Below are 16,258 nucleotides of genomic sequence, written 5' to 3' on the forward strand. Positions count from 1 at the left end.
TAGGGTGGGATGAGGCATGGTGCAGGCCACCTAACAAATTTAGGAAAGGCTGCTAGCGTAACAGAATGTACTCAAGAATAAAATTTCTGGTGGAGGCTCATGTTAGTTGTAAGATGCACCTAAACCATTAAGTGGCACCTCTTAAAGGAAACCTGTCACCAGATTTGGTGACTATAAGCTGCCGCCACCAGATTGGTGTCTCCATTCTCCGGGTGCGGCGCCTCCTCTTTTGGCCATCTTCATCCTTCTTCTTCTGAAGTGGTGGATGACACATCCTATGTCATGCACACGCGCCAGCATTGAGGTCCTGCGCAGGGCAGATCAAAGTATTATAGTGCGCCTGCACAGGACCTCAACGTCGAGAGTGTGCATGACATAGGATGCATCATGCACCCCGGCTTAAGAAGGAGGACGAAGATGGCCGAAAGAGGAGGCGCCACACCCTGAGAATGGAGACACCCATCTGAACTATCTGCACTGTACCGACCATTAGGTGAGTATTATAAAGTCATTTTTACGTTCTACACAGCGGCCTGGGCTCTTATATACAACATGTTAGAATGCTCTATATAGGAGCTCACTGGTGGTGGCCGCAGCTTATAGGCCCCAAATCTGGTGACAGGTTCCTTTTAATGAATTAGGTCTATCTCACTCCTGTGGTCCAATAATTAAGTCTGGCATGCAAATAGTCTTAATAAATTGGGCTCTTAGTCGTTACCATTAACCACTTACAGGTGTATAGTTTTTGTTGCAGGGTGCCACCAATGTGCCAGTCCACAGGATACAAGTCCATTATGTGGCAACTGGATCCAGTGAGAAAGGTTCAAAGTTATCTATGAAAAAGAATACTGCGCTCCCTGCTCTATCTCAGGATCCAACAGGTGGAGTGACTACAGTATTTCTTTGTATGGATGAGCGTGAATAAGAAACCCATGAGATCTGTACATCACTCAAAGACGTTTGCTAAACTATTTGCCCACAGCTACACTGGAATGTAAAAGCTGTAAATACTTCCATTGTTCTTCCATAACAATATATTTCTGTGAGGTCTGGCTACATCTTGGGTCTCCAATGTAAAGCTTTTCAGATGTTTTTATGATTTACTCCAGTCACTAAGACCACAATTCCTACAATGAGCCATTAGGCCTTGTTCATACCATGTTTGGGCCACAGTTAAAGAAAAGAGCTCTAAGGCTGGACTCACACTAGCATATGGCATCTGCTGCGAGCGTGAGCCGAGTGTCATGCGACTGTGACCGGATCCTCCAATCAGGTCACAGCTGTGAAGCTGAGGACGGGCGCTGCGGAGGAGAGGGAGGGGTTATTCCCCCAATCTCCTCCATTGTTAGCCTGTGCATATATCGCACTGCTCTGGGATAACATCCGAGTGCAGTCCGATGTATCTCCCGCACCCATTCACTTGAATGGATGCGAGGGATACGGCTCTCGCAGCAAATTGCAGCATGCTGCCGCTTTTCTCGCATGCAGAATCTGGAAGAGAAAACCTGACCAACAGCTCAACCTCATTGCCTAACATTGGTCAGAGTGCAATGCAAGATTTTCTTACATTGCACTTGTCCATTTTTCACGCTCGTGTGAGTGTGCCCTAAGGATGTCAAACAGTTAAACATTTTGCCACAAGCCCCTCTGTCCAAATTTTTGTGGAATCCAATAGGACGTCTAGGACAACCCATGGTCAGAAGATATCTATAATTTCAATCCGATATCAGTAGGGGGTGTATGGAGAGCACAATAGTCTTCTGTCAAATATATTGGGGCATCTAATAGATAAGTGAAGGTAAACCTCATAATTTGGGAGAACTCAACTATGGTCCATGACTCCACGGAAAGAAGCATATCACAGTCATCCAGGTGAATATACAGCGGGTGAAATAAGTTTTGAACACATCACTAATTTTCTAAGTAAACATATTTCAAAAGATGCAATTGCAATGATTTTCTCACCGGATGTCAGTAACAACCCATCCAATCCACAGAGGCAAAGAAATCAAACCATAGATGTCCATAAATTATGTTATGTATAATAATGAGAAATGACAAAGGGAAAAAGTATTGAACACATGAAGGAAGAGAGGTGCAAACACACCAGCTGCAAGAATATCAGTAATTAGAAAGCAATCCTGCCACATAGTGATTAATAATTGGTGATGAATTCAATGCTTATTTCACCCCCTGTGTAGGTATATGACTTAAGATTTTTTAATAATGGTGTTTATATTTTGTGGTTTTATTTAGCTAAAAACTACTTTAAATGAAGAAATAGAAAATAATTCCAAAACTAATTTTCCAATGGCAAAATACATATTAAGAAAGCAGAAATAAGAAGAGAAGTAAAAAAAAATCCATATACATATGTACTTAGTATTACACACACACACACACACACACACACACGCATACACACACACGTCTAGGAGATGAGAAAGATCACACAGTGTCCCAATAAAATTGGAGAAAACAGTGGTGCCGTTCTGTTCTCAGGAGCAGTCATATCATTGGTTCACCCTATGCAACGTTAAAGGGATGCAATGCATTTAGGGGCCTACTGTGAGCTTAAAGGGAATTTGTCACCAGTTTTTGTCTATGTAATCTGAGAAGTGCATAATGTAGAGGCAGAGACCCTGTTTCCAGCGATGTGTCACTTGCTAGTCTGCTTGTTGTAGTTTTGATAAAATCTCAGTTTTCTCTGCTGCAGATCTTCCAGTTCTCTGAATGTTTAGCTCTGTATAACCCCGCCCACACCACTGACTTTTAGCTTTCTGTGTATACTGTGTATAGATAGAAAGCTGCCAATCAGTGGTGGGGGTGTGGTTATAAATAGCAAGAAGACTACATGGTATGAGACAACTAGTCCTCTAGTGACAATTTCCTGCAGATAAAAAACTGATGTAATTGAAAGGATAACAATTAGCCTAGTAAGTGACATACTGCAGGAATCAGGCTCTCTGCACCTACATTATGCTGCTCTCAGATTAAATAGCAAAAACCTGGTGACAGATTCCATTTAAAAGCAGCAAATAGGACCTTACTAAACTATTGGATTCTGTGTAATGTCCTGAGTGAATGAATTTTATACTCACAAAACCCAGTGAAAACACATTTACTGCACTAAATTCAATGTCTTAAGGACATTTACACGCTGCGACATCGCTAACGATATATCGTCGGGGTCACGGTGTTTGTGACACACATTCGGTGCCGTTAGCGACATCGCAGTGTGTGACAGGCTGGAGCGACCTTAAACGATCGCAAAAGAGACAAAAATCATTGGTATATAAGAGGTCGTTCGTTTACCAAAAATCGTTGTCTCGTACGTAGCGACTAGCGAGGTTGTTCCTCGTTCCTGCGGCATCACACATCGCTATGTGTGACACCGCAGGAGCGACGATCATCTCCTTACCTGCCTCCACCGGCAATGAGGAAGTAGAAAGGTGGGCGGGATGTTACGTCCTGCTTATCTCCGCCCCTCCGCTTCTATTGGACGCCTGCCGTGTGACGTTGCTGTGACGCTGCACAAACCACCCCCTTAGAAAGGAGGCGGATCGCCGGCCAGAGCGACGTCGCAGGGCAGGTAAGTGCGTGTGACGGGTGTAAGCGATGTTGTGCGCCACGGGCAGCGATTTGCCCGTGTCGCACAACCGACGGGGGCGGATACGCTCGCTAGCGATATCACAGCGTGTAAAGTGCCCTTTAGTCTTACGAATGGTATAAACTGATTGTAAGTTGATATACCGAATATATAAGCACCCAGTTTTCCACACTCATAGGCAGAATATGTTAGGAGAAGTTTCTCTTACCTCAAACACCTCCTCGTCCAGGATGCGGGTCCCAAACACAGCGATGCCAGTGGTGTCCAAAACTGGTCTGTCACTTCTCGGAAGGGGCTTAGTGATCTTTTTTTTGCAGTCTACAATCATTGTGACTGTATTCTTTTCAACACTGATTGCAATCCGGTGCCACCTATATTACAGAATGAAGCATTAGAACAAAAGCCCTGTCATGTATTCAATGGCTCAGTCAGTAAAAGCTGTATCTGCAAAGTCTGCGTGACATAAATGAAGCACAGGCTACTTCTATCCTACTAGCATAGAAACAACTTGGAATTGGAAATTTTCCCTCTTTTTGCAATATTACTTTATATTGACCACTGTATAGGGAAATGTGCTAATTAAAGGGAATCTGTCACCAGATTTTTGCTCCCCCATCTGATAGCAGCATAATGTAGAGATATAGACCCTGATTCCAGCGATGTGTCACTTACTGAGCTGTTTGCTGTCATTTTGATAAAATCAATGTTTACTCTGGTGCATTTCTAGGGCGGGCTTTCCACACTATGACATCGCAGGTGCGATGTCGGTGGGGTCAAATCGATAGTGATGCACATCCGGCGTCGCAGTCGATATCGTAGTGTGCAAATCCTTTTTGATACGATGAACGAGCGCAAAAGCGTCGTTATCGTATCATCGGTGTAGGGTCCGACATTTCCATAATGCCGGTGCAGCGACAGATATGATGTTGTTCCACGTTCCTGCGGCAGCACACATCGCTGTGTGTGAAGCCGCAGGAGCGAGGAACATCTCCTACCTGCGTCCCGGCGGCTATGCGGAAGGAAGGAGGTGGGCGGGATGTATACATCCTGCTCATCTCCGCCCCTCCACTGCTATTGGCCGCCTGCCGTGTGACGTTGCTGTGATGCCGCACGACCCGCCCCCTTAGGAAGTAGGCGGGTCGCCGGCCAGAGCGACGTCGCAGGGCAGGTGAGTGCATGTGAAGCTGTCGTAGCGATAATGTTCGCTACGGCAGCTATCACAAGATATCGCTGCTGCGATGGGGGCGGGGACTATCATGCTCGGCATCGCAGCATCGGCTTGCGATGTCGCAGCGTGCAAAGTACCCCTAGCTGTTATACAGAGCTCATGTATATGCTGGATTACCTACAGTATGCCAAGTAGTCCTGTAATGATAATCTACTGCTGATTAAATGGGAATTTTATCAAACCACACTAAGCAGTCCAGTAAGTGACACATCGCTGGAACAGGATCTCTGCCCCTACATTATGCTGCTCTCAGATTAGGTGGAAAAGACCTGGTGACATATTCTATTTAGAACATTGCATTATCTATCTATCTATCTATCTATCTATCTATCAAAACTTAAATAAACCCATCACATTGAACATGCTGTTTTCTATAGGCAATGTGTTGTAAAGCAGGAGAAGCACAGCAGATCAATATTTAGTTGTGTGATTAAAGATTTACATTAAAGGGGTTTTCCAGTGTAAAATGAAATGTAATAGTATGTGATGTGCTAGCTGTCACGATTTCCCTGTATTCCTAGAATGAGTAGGTAGTCACATTACCACAGGTATGCAATTTCCATGCTTGTGGTCTCGTGCTGACTAGTCTCTTTGAGAAATTAATAAGACTAGAGGACATGAGTGCTAATTTACAAAATGCATATATGCGGTCACGTCACTGTCCATTTGCCCCATGAATATAATGTAATTCTGCTAATATGCTCATCACACAATGTCACTATTCGGCATTTTGCAGTCACATAGTGTGACCACAGACTTTTATTTTTAGACCAGAAAACCCCTTTAAAGGGAAGGTGTCGTAAAATAAAATAAATAACTGAAAAAATGTAAAATGTTTTGTTTAAATATTATTATTTGTTTCTAATTGAGCAAAATCTAAAAAAAATATTTTAAAAGTTTGATATTTTCCATTCTTAAACACTAGGGGGAGCAGCTGCTGAAATCCTACTGCAGAACTAGCTCACATTACAACTGCAGTAAAAGTGGACAGAATCTGCTCTCCTGTGTGTGATGTCACCTCTCTTCCCATTCTGAGGGTTTCCAAAAGGAGAAGGGAAGATGAAGTGTAGGATCACAGTGCGGAGCCATTTTGTTGGTGACCACAAAGCGATCCTAATATGTCTAAAGTGTCACCAAGGACAGCTGGCATAGTGCTCCACTGTATACTGTGCCCCACTCTATACTATGCCCCATATACTCTGCCTCCATATTCCTGTGCCCTCATATTCTGTGCCCCACTGTATACCGTACCCCATATACTCTGCCCCTATATACTGTGCTCTGAGCGCTGAGAGGAGGAACTGCCGAGAAACCAGGCTAACAAGAGTAGCTGCCAGTCAGAATCGGAGGTTCAAGGTGACATGCTGTGAGGAGGGATGATCTGCAGCCTGAGCCCGGCACTGCACTACAGATGTCACGCCGCGATCACCGCTCCCTGCCGCATGCACTCACCTCAGACCTCTGCCCCCAGCAGCCTGTTTAGTCAGCCTGGTGTCTGTTCCTCCCATCAGCGATCACAGCACAGAGCACTGAGGAGCTGCTAGGAGCTAGAATCACCCCACGGTTTCTTGATAGAGTTTACTGTACTCCATCAATTGTGTTCCAAACTAACCATGTGACTGTAGCTAAGCCAATAGGTTGCCTAATTAGTACACCCAATCGCAAGATCGGGTCACAGTCGCTGGACACTTGGCTCATGAGCCGGGGGTCATTAGCATATTGCATCTGATACTCTCGCATGGGATGCCATATGTTCGTGTGAGTCCAGCCTAAGTAGATGAATTGTGAGGCCAGTGAATGGCTGTGTCAATCAATGTTGCCATAGGGTGGGGATATTAATGAAGCAATGTGAAATCACACAAGGATGCAGGCCGGAACATTAAAGGGATGTGTTAAAAAAAACGTTCCTCTGCTGAGATAATCTTATATATGTGTCACTGCTTTGTACTCTGTAATTGCTGTGTCTGACCGTACAGGAACAAAGTCTGATAATACCACATCTCCTTGGCAGGGGAGGAAGTACAATAGTATAAAGACATTATAGAAGGGGATCACAGCTGATTCTTTCTGTGAGGTAAAGCATTTCCTTGCCTGTTTATAAAAAATGTTTTACGTCAAAGAAAGAATTATTTGCGATCCCATGCTGTAATGTCTGTATACTTTATTACTTCCTCTCTTGCCTAGGAGATGTGGTATGATCAGACACAGCCATTACACAGTACACAGCAGGGACACATACATAATATTATTTCAGCACAGGAACATAATTTTTAAAAACATCCAATTGTGGAAATTATTATTATTCCAAGATGTATTGTTAACAATGAACTTTGTCCATTAACCACCTCCTTTAACCCTTTCCTATCTCAATGCGATATGAACAGAATCACCACACAATCTTAATTCAATATGCAAAGTCTTTAATTGTAGCCGTGGGTCATACAAAATAGGTGAACGTTTCGACCTAAACGTTCTGGAGCACAGTATTGCTATGACAGACGTGAAGTAGAATTCTACACCAGGCTCAGGCACGGGAGTGCCAGCGATACTGCACGTATGTTTTCACCAGGCTAACAGACTACTAAAGAGGTTTCTGAATCTGATACATTGTAATAAAGAACATTCATTTTTTTGTAATATATATCCCCTAGAGTGCTATGGTTTCTGTTATATTTTATGATAGGTTATTTCCAAGTCACAGCGATGGAGATTCCTACTGCACATGCTCGGATCCAACTGACCTTTCCTAAAAAAAGGACAACCTTCTCACAGTGTAAGGCCTCTTTCACACGTCCGTGTCTCCGGCAAGTGTTTGGTCCATTTCCTCACGTACCAGAGACACGGGCACACCTAGACCCATTTAAATCAATGGGTCTGCGCTCACGTGCGTGTTCTGCCAGGGACTGTGTGTACGTGTGGAGCATACGTGCACCCGTGTGCTCCACACGTAGACATGTCAGTTTTTCTCCGGCATCACGGGTGTCACACGGAACGCAAACGGACCACACGCAGGTGTTCCGTGAGACACTCGCCGGAGAAAACACACGAGTCTGTAAAAATAATAAAAAAACTTTACTCACCTTCTCCAGCCCTGCTGTCTCTGCCGCTGCTGTCACTTGCTTCCGACCGCCGCTCATTATGCTCATTGCTTATTCACTTCACTGCGGGCGGAAGCAGCAGCAGCGGGGAGTCAGCAGGACCGGAGACCAAAGATCAGCACCACGGACAGCAACGCCAGGGACAGGTGAGCAGAAAGTTCCCGTTCTCCGTGTGTTATCACGGATAACACACGGAAAACACACGTGTGCCATAAAAACGGCTCACGGAGGACAATACACACCTTTGAGACGTCCATGAAAAACGTGCGTGATTTTCACGGACGTGTGAAAGAGGCCTAATAAGAAGGTTTCCATTTTAATATACTAAAGTGATTACCTCCCTAGCCAAAACTAATGTGCTGAGCTAATTATTGGTATTTAAGGATTTATTTGTAACTTTTTTTTTGCTTTTTTCCTATTCCTGGAGAACCTCTTTAAATTCCAATAGTAAGTTGTTGTGGTGGGAGGCAGTATAAATTCCATATCCACCTGCCAATAGAAAACATTTATAGCTATTCGCATCCGCCAGTAAATTAGCAGATGCAGGCTGTGGAAAACAGCCTGTTCTGTTACCAAGCTAACGGAAAACCTTGTGAAAAACCAGACAGCCTGTAAACTGAGCAGGATTTCAATACTGGGTCTTAATTTCAGAACTGCTGTATAAGTGATTCCCTGATAGTAAAGCTCAGATCCACTAATGTAATCAATAAAGGTTTAATTAGCAGTTTTCCAGGATGGTGCTATAACTGAAATTGATGTATTTAGCAGGCAAGGTCATAAAATACTTTACATTTATGACCCTTAAGAATGTGAAATTTACCACCAGGGTCCTGCAAATATTTAATCAGACACACGCTGTTTTACAGCAGCCTGCAGTCTAGATTATTACTGCAAAAGGCCACAGTGCCCTACTAGTATGTTACAGAATGGCTATTTCATACAATATCCAGTTCATTCATATATTTCTTGGTACTTTCACTAAACCTGAAAGTGAATATGTCACCAGGTTTTTGCCACATAATCAAACAGCAGCAAAATCTAGGATTCTAGAAATGTATCACTTGCCAGGCTGCTTAGTGTAGTTTTTATAAAATCAGTGTTTTATCAGCAGCAGATTATCCATAGAGGACTAGTAATCCTGCTACCAGGTAGGTTAACCCCGCCCCACCTCTCATTGGCTGCTTTCTGCCCATGCACAGTGTACACTGAAAGCTACCAATTAGTGTTGAGTGAGTAGTTAGCTATTCGTACTCGCTATGCTGTTAGCAAGTACTGTCCGCTACTCGCATATTCCTTATGAGTAGTGGGCACAATGTAAGTCAATGGGAAATACTCGCTAAGTAGCGAGTAACCCAAAAGTTGTACTATTCGCTACTTGCATGAAAAGTAGGCGGGCGGCACGGTGGCTCAGTGGTTAGCACTGCAGCCTTGCAGCACTGGGGTCCTGGGTTCAAATCCCACCAAGGACACCATCTGCAGGAGTTTGTATGTTCTCCCCGTGTTTGCGTGGGTTTCCTCCGGTTTCCTCCCACACTCCAAAGACCTACAGATAGGGACTCTAGATTGTGAGCCCCAATGGGGACAGTGTTCACAATGTATGTAAAGCACTGTGGAATTAATAGCGCTATATAAATGAATACAATTATTATTATTATTATTATTATTATTATTATTAAAAGTACGGCTTTCGGGTTTCTTGCTACTTAGCGAGTATTTCCCATTGACTTACATTGCATCTGCTACTCATAACAAATATGTGAGTAGCGGACAGTACTCGCTAACAGCATAGTGAGTACAAATAGTTAACTACTCATTCAACACTACTACCAATCAATGGCATAAGTGGGGATATACAGTGCTCAGCATTCAGAGAACTGCTAGGCCTGCAATAAATAGAACAGTTTTTAATGGTGGCAGATTCCTTTACAATAATTACTCCATATTACTGTAGTTCAGCAGAAGAATATAGTCATACACCAATGTTATGCGTTTTTCAAGTAATACTCACTTTCCATCTGCAACATTGACAGTGCTAAAAATGGGGTAGTCCTCTGGTGCGGGTTTTCCATGCTGATCTTCATAAAGGAAGACAGGAGACCTGCCGATCTCCACTCCCAGTTGCTGCACACCTTTTTGACTGTATATAGATAGGATGAATGTCTGCAGGCCCTTCTTGGGCTTTACTGTCAGCAGGATTGAGAAATCCTTTGGGAATGCTCCCCCTAAAAAAAGTCACATGATTAGCAAAGTTCAATATACATAGCAAGGACCAGTTGTGTTGCATTAGATTAGACAGTCCATTGTTAGATCCATATCATCAGATACATATACTCAACTGGATTACATAAAATTGGTCAATAGTCCAGTCTGATACTATGTCCCACCATAGTTTGTAAGGCCAGGTTCATGTATAAGCAGGTACGATGTTGTTCGTCATTCCTGCGACAGCACACATCGCTGTGTGTGACACCGCAGGAACCACGTACATCTCCTTACCTGCGTCCACCGGCAATGAGGAAGGAAGGAGGTGGGCGGAATGTTCCGGCCGCTCATCTCCGCCCCTCCTCTGTTATTGGACGGCTGCCGTGTGACGTCGCTGTGACGCCGCACCAACCGCCCCTTAGAAAGGAGGCGGATTGCAGGCCAGAGCAACGTCGCAGGGAAGGTAAGTCCGTGTGACGGGTGTAAGCGATGTTGTGCGCCACGGGCAGCGATTTACCCGTGACGCACAACCGACAGGGGTGGGTACGATCGCTTGCGATATCGATACCGATATCACAGCGTGTAAAGTACCCTATAGCCTAACGCCCTGGTTCATCATTGCTTTTAGCCTGGTTTTTGGCTATTTTCTTTGTTTTGCTCTTATTTTTACTTTTATTCTATTTATGCCTTTTTTATTTTTTTTTCACAGACAAAAAATATGATTGTGTGAACTTGGTCTTATAGTTATCGAATTCAAGTGATTAAGATACAATTAAATAAAAAATGTTCAAGTAACTGTCGTATATACATATATTTATATACTGTGCTAAGGTAAGAGAGCTTAAAAAATATGGACCTTGAAGATCAAAGTCACGAAGACTAATAGAGGTCAGCAATGGTTAGCAAGACTAAAATGTGCATATCTCAGTTATATAAAGACTCCATTGTGGCCTATAGCTCCCATTTTTGGATATGGGGGAGTGATATCAATAGGTTCACTTTTACCAGGATGAGAGTTTTCATATTACATAATCACACAGACATATAACATTGCACTTAAACCATAGGAAACACTTCCTTACTCTACTTTGTTTGTGTTTCGTGTAGTTTTAGCAGCTGGCACCTGTTCACACTTGCTATATTTGGATGCAGTTTTTTGTTTGTTTTTTTGCAGAATAGATTGGAGGTGTTAATAGCCTCTTACTCTGACTGTTCTCTGCCTATCAGCCACATGGTGGTTTATATTAGTGACAAATCCTATCTGCCCATATATTTTTAGACTTTTAGTCCAGGAGTGGCATGACACTAGTATAGAGTCCCATCAAAGAAAGGTCACCTAGCCGCTGTTGCTGGGCAAACAAGAATTGACCAATTTTTGTGCTAAGAACCTTCATTTTTCTACATATATTCTTTATAGCATTAATGCAGTTTGAATTTCCTATATTCTATGTTTGCATATGTTTTGTTTCCCACAAAATGCTGCTATATCCTTTTGTTTGTGTTTTGTGTAGTTTAAGCAGTTAGCACCTGTTCACACTTGCTATATTTGGAGTTGCAGTTTTTTTGGGGTTTTTTTGCAATATATATTGGAGGTGTTGATAGCCTCTTATTCTGACTGTCCTCCACCCATGAGCCACAGGGTTGTTTTAATTCGTGACAGATCTTATCTGCCCATATATTGTAGATTTTTAGTCCAGGAGAGGCATGACACTAGGATAGAGTCCCATCAAAGAAATGTCACCTTGCCGCGGTTGATAGGCTCACATGAATTGGCCAATCTTTGCGCTAAGATCCTTTATTTCTCTTTGTATATTCTATATGGCATTAATGCAGTTTGAATGTTCTATATTCTATGTTTGCATATACAATGGGCAAAAAAAGTATTTAGTTAGCCAGCAATTGTGCAAGTTCTCCCACTTAAAAAGATGAGATTTGCCTGTAATTGACATCATAGGTAGACCACAACTATGAGAGACAAAATGAAAAAACAAATCCAGAAAATCACCTTCTCTGATTTGGCAAGATTGTTTTTTTTACAAATTATGGTGGAAAATAAGTATTTGGTCAATAACAAAAGTTGTTCTCAATATTTTGTTATATATCCTTTGTTGGCAATGACAGAGGTCAATTGATTTCTGTAAGTCTTCACAAGGTTGACACACATTGATGATGGTATGTTGGCCCATTCTTCCACGCAGTTCTCCTCTAGAGCAGTAATGTGTTGGGCCTATCGCTGGGCAACACGAACTTTCAACTTTCTCCAAAGGTATTCTATGGAGTTGAGATCTGGAGACTGGCTAGGCCACTCTAGGACCTTCATATGCTTCTTACGAATCCACTCCATTGCTCTGGCAGTGTGCTTGGGATCATTCTCATGCTGAAAAACCCAGCCACATTCATTTTCAATGCCCTTGCTGATAGAAAGAGGTTTACAGTCAAAATCTCACAATACATGGCCCCATTCATTCTTTCATGTACAAGGATTGGTTGTCCTAGTCCCTTTGCAGAGAAACAGCCCCAAAGCATAATGTTGCCACCCCCATGCTTCACAGTAGATATGGTGTTCTTTGGATGCAACTAGCATTCTGTCTCCTCCAAACAGAACGAGTTGTGTTTCCACCAAACAGTTCTACTTTGATTTCATCAGATCATATGACATTCTCCCAATACTCTTCTGGATAATCCAAATGCTCTGTAGCGAACTTCAGACGGGCCTGGACATGTACTGGCTTAAGCAGGGGAACACGTCTGGCACTGCAGGATCTGAGTCCCTTGCGGCATAGTGTGTTACTGATAGTAGCCTTTGTTACGGTGGTCCCAGCTCTATGCAGGTTATTCACAAGGTCCCATCCATATGGTTGTGGGATTTTTTCTCATTGTTCTTGTGATCATTTTGACTCCACAGGGTGAGATCTTGGAGCTCCAAATCAAGGGAGATTATCAGTGGTCTTGTATGTCTTCCATTTTCTTATTATTGCTGCCACAGTTGATTTCATCACACCAAGCTGCTTGCCTATTGCAGATTCAGTCTTCCCAGCCTGGTGCAGGGCTACAATTTTGTTTCTGGTGTCCTTCAACAGCTCTTTGGTCTTCACCATAGTGGAGTTTGGAGTGTGACTGTTTGAGGTTGTGGACAGCTGTGTTTTATACTGATAACAAGTTCAAACAGGCACCATTACTACAGGTAATGAGTGGAGGACAGAGGAGCCTTTTAAAGAAGAAGTTACAGGTCTGTGACAGCCAGAAATCTTGCATGTCTTTAGGTAACTAAATGCTTATTTTCCACCATAATTTGCAAAAAAAAAAAAATCTTGCCAAATCAGAGAAGGTGATTTTCTGGATTTCATTTCTCATTTTGTCTCTCATAGTTGTGGTCTACCTATGATGTCAATTACAGACCTCTCTCATCTTTTTAAATGGGAGAACTTGCACAATTGCTGGCTGACTAAATACTTTTTTCCCCACTGTATCTTGATGCTTACACAGTGCTCCTGTATCCTTTTGTTTGTGTTTCCTGAATATTGGTAAATTCAGACTCCCTCCTTGATACGCTTTCCTTTACGATATGACAGGATGCAGACACTTGTACGATAATTAAAGGATAAGATAGTCTCGCCCTTTCTTTATGTTATTACCAAAGCCTCTGGTGACTCCTACATACTTTCCATTGTGTGATTGTTATTTATGTCCATCATCCTTGAATGGACATTTCTCTGGTGTTTTAAAGATGATCCTGTCCTAACAAGTTGTAGAATTCTTCTAATAGTTTCCAATTTAGTAAACAGGAAAATCACTTAATATATTTAATAGCAATAAATTGATGGCACTCTGGTGATATTACGCGATATCAGTGACGATCAGAACTTGTCAGACACACTAAAGATATACGGATGAAGAGGAGACAATCCGCTAATTGCTACACAAGTAGAATTCTCATCAGTAGTTTGTCAGCGTCTTATAAGACATTATGTGACAATGGTCTCCACAGCCGCGGCTATTGTTATTAACATCAATAATTATTCTCAGCTTGTGTAATCTTTATTCTGATATTTCTCAGTTGTATCTATTTGTGAGAAAGCTGAGTAACAAATTCTCATACTTCTGGGGAATGTTTTCTGAATAAGGACTAACTTGTCAGATTTGCCATTCAGGCCATAGAGAAAGCTGGGCTGCAAGGACTAGAGGAGCTGCAGCTTAAAGGGAACCTGTCACCAGATTTGGGGCCTATAAGCTGCGTCCACCACCAGTGGGCTCTTATATACAGCATTCTAACATGCTGTATATGAGAGCCCAGGCCGCTGTATAGAACATAAAAATCACTTTATAATACTTAATTAAAAGGTCGCTACGGTGGAGGTGGGTCATATGGGCGTCTCCGGTGCCAGCGCCGCCTCTTTCAGCCATCTTCATCCTCCTTCTGAAGCCTGTGTGCATGACGCGTTCTACATCATACACACTCGCCGGTCCCACACAGGCACACTACAGTACTTTGATCTGCCCTTCCCACAGTAGATCAAAGTGCGCCTGCGCAGGACCTCAATGCTGCAATGCTGGCGAGTGTGGATGACATAGGATGCGTCATGCACGCCGGCTTCAGAAGAAGGACGACAAAGATGGCCGAAAGAGGAGGCGACAGCATCGAAAAACGGAGACGCCCATCTGACTCAACTCAACCTCAGCGACCATTTAGCTAAGTATAATAAAGTGATTTTTACGTTCTACACAGCGGCCTGGGCTCTTATATACAGCATGCTAGAAGGCTGTATATAAGAGCCCACTAGTGGTGGCCGCAGCTTATAGGTCCCAAATCTGCTGACATGTTCCCTTTAAGCCATATTGGTTGTCACTCTTTTCTTAAGCATCCAATATAACTAACAATAAATTGATTTGTTTAACTGGATGACACAAGCTGAAAGAAATCTGTCAGCAGGTTTTTGCTATGTAATCTGATAGCAGCAAAACATAGGGCAAGAAAGCCTGATTCTACCAGTATATCACTTACTTGGCTTCTTGGTACAGTTTTCATAGAATACCAGTTTTGTAGATGTAGCAGAGCTAAGTCTTCTGCTCTGTGATAGTGTTGAGGGAGTAGATAACTTTTCGCACTCGCTATGCTGTTAGCGAGTACTGTCCACTACTCGCATATTCGTTATGAGTAACGGGTGCAATGTAAGGGTGGCTTTACACGCTACGATTTCGCTACAGCGATCTCGTTGGTGTCACGGAATTTGTGACGCACATCCGGCCGCTGTAGCGATCTCGTTGTGTGTGACTCCTAGGAGCGATTTTGGATCGTTGCAAATACGTCCAAAATTGGTCCTCTCCCAATTATCGCTGCTGTCGCTTGGGCGAAGTTGATCCTCATCCCTGTGGCAGCACACATCGCTACGTGTGACACCGCAGGAACGAGGAACCTCTCCTTACCTGCTACACGCCAGCAATGAGGAAGGAAGAAGGTGGGCGGGAAGTTCGTCCCGCTCATCTCCGCCCCTTTGCTTTGATTGGGCGGCCGCTTAGTGATGTCTCTGTGATGCCGAGCGAACCGCACCCTTAGAAAGGAGGCAGTTCGCCGGTCACAGCGACGTCGACGAGCAGGTAAGTACGTTTGACGCTGCCGTAGCGATAATCTTCGCTACAGCAGCGATCTTCACATATCGGCATAACGATAGAGGCGGGTGCTATCATGCTCGCCATCGCTAGCATCGGCCAGCAATGTTGCAGTGTGTAAAGCCCGCTTAAGGCTTTTAAGTATTTTCCATTGACTTGCGCCCACTACTTGTAACGAATATGTGAGTAGCAGACAGTACTCACTAACTGCATAGCGAGTACGAATAGTTAACTACTCGCTCAACACTATGTATAATTCCATCACAGCCCTGCTTGGCAGCTCTCTGTGTACCCTGTGAATTGTGAGCAAGCTACCAATCAGTGGTGGGGGCGGTGTTACACTTATTAGCCCAACTGCCTGTCCCATGAGCTGTAGTCAGGAAGTGTTAATCTCCTGCTGGGAAAATGCTTATTGCATTGAAACTTCAGCACACAGCCAAATAAGTAACATATCCCTGGAATCAGGCTCTTGTGGTCTATATTATGATGCTTTCAGATTAAATGGCAAAAACC

The 16,258-nt window shown here is 43.3% G+C and overlaps 1 protein-coding gene across 1 annotated transcript in view; it reads right to left on the minus strand.

Moving 5' to 3' along the window:
- Positions 1-16,258, minus strand: part of COL11A1 (collagen type XI alpha 1 chain) — a 300,012-nt gene that overhangs the window by 225,804 nt on the left and 57,950 nt on the right. The window contains exons 3-4 of the mRNA XM_075322198.1: positions 9,945-10,158; positions 3,819-3,981 (exon numbers count right to left, since the gene is read on the minus strand). Of these exons, the coding sequence (XP_075178313.1) occupies positions 3,819-3,981; positions 9,945-10,158 (377 nt within the window). The remainder of the gene's footprint in view (positions 1-3,818; positions 3,982-9,944; positions 10,159-16,258) is intronic.

The sequence above is a fragment of the Anomaloglossus baeobatrachus genome, chromosome 8 (assembly GCF_048569485.1).
Source record: "Anomaloglossus baeobatrachus isolate aAnoBae1 chromosome 8, aAnoBae1.hap1, whole genome shotgun sequence".
Classification (NCBI taxonomy): domain Eukaryota; kingdom Metazoa; phylum Chordata; class Amphibia; order Anura; family Aromobatidae; genus Anomaloglossus; species Anomaloglossus baeobatrachus.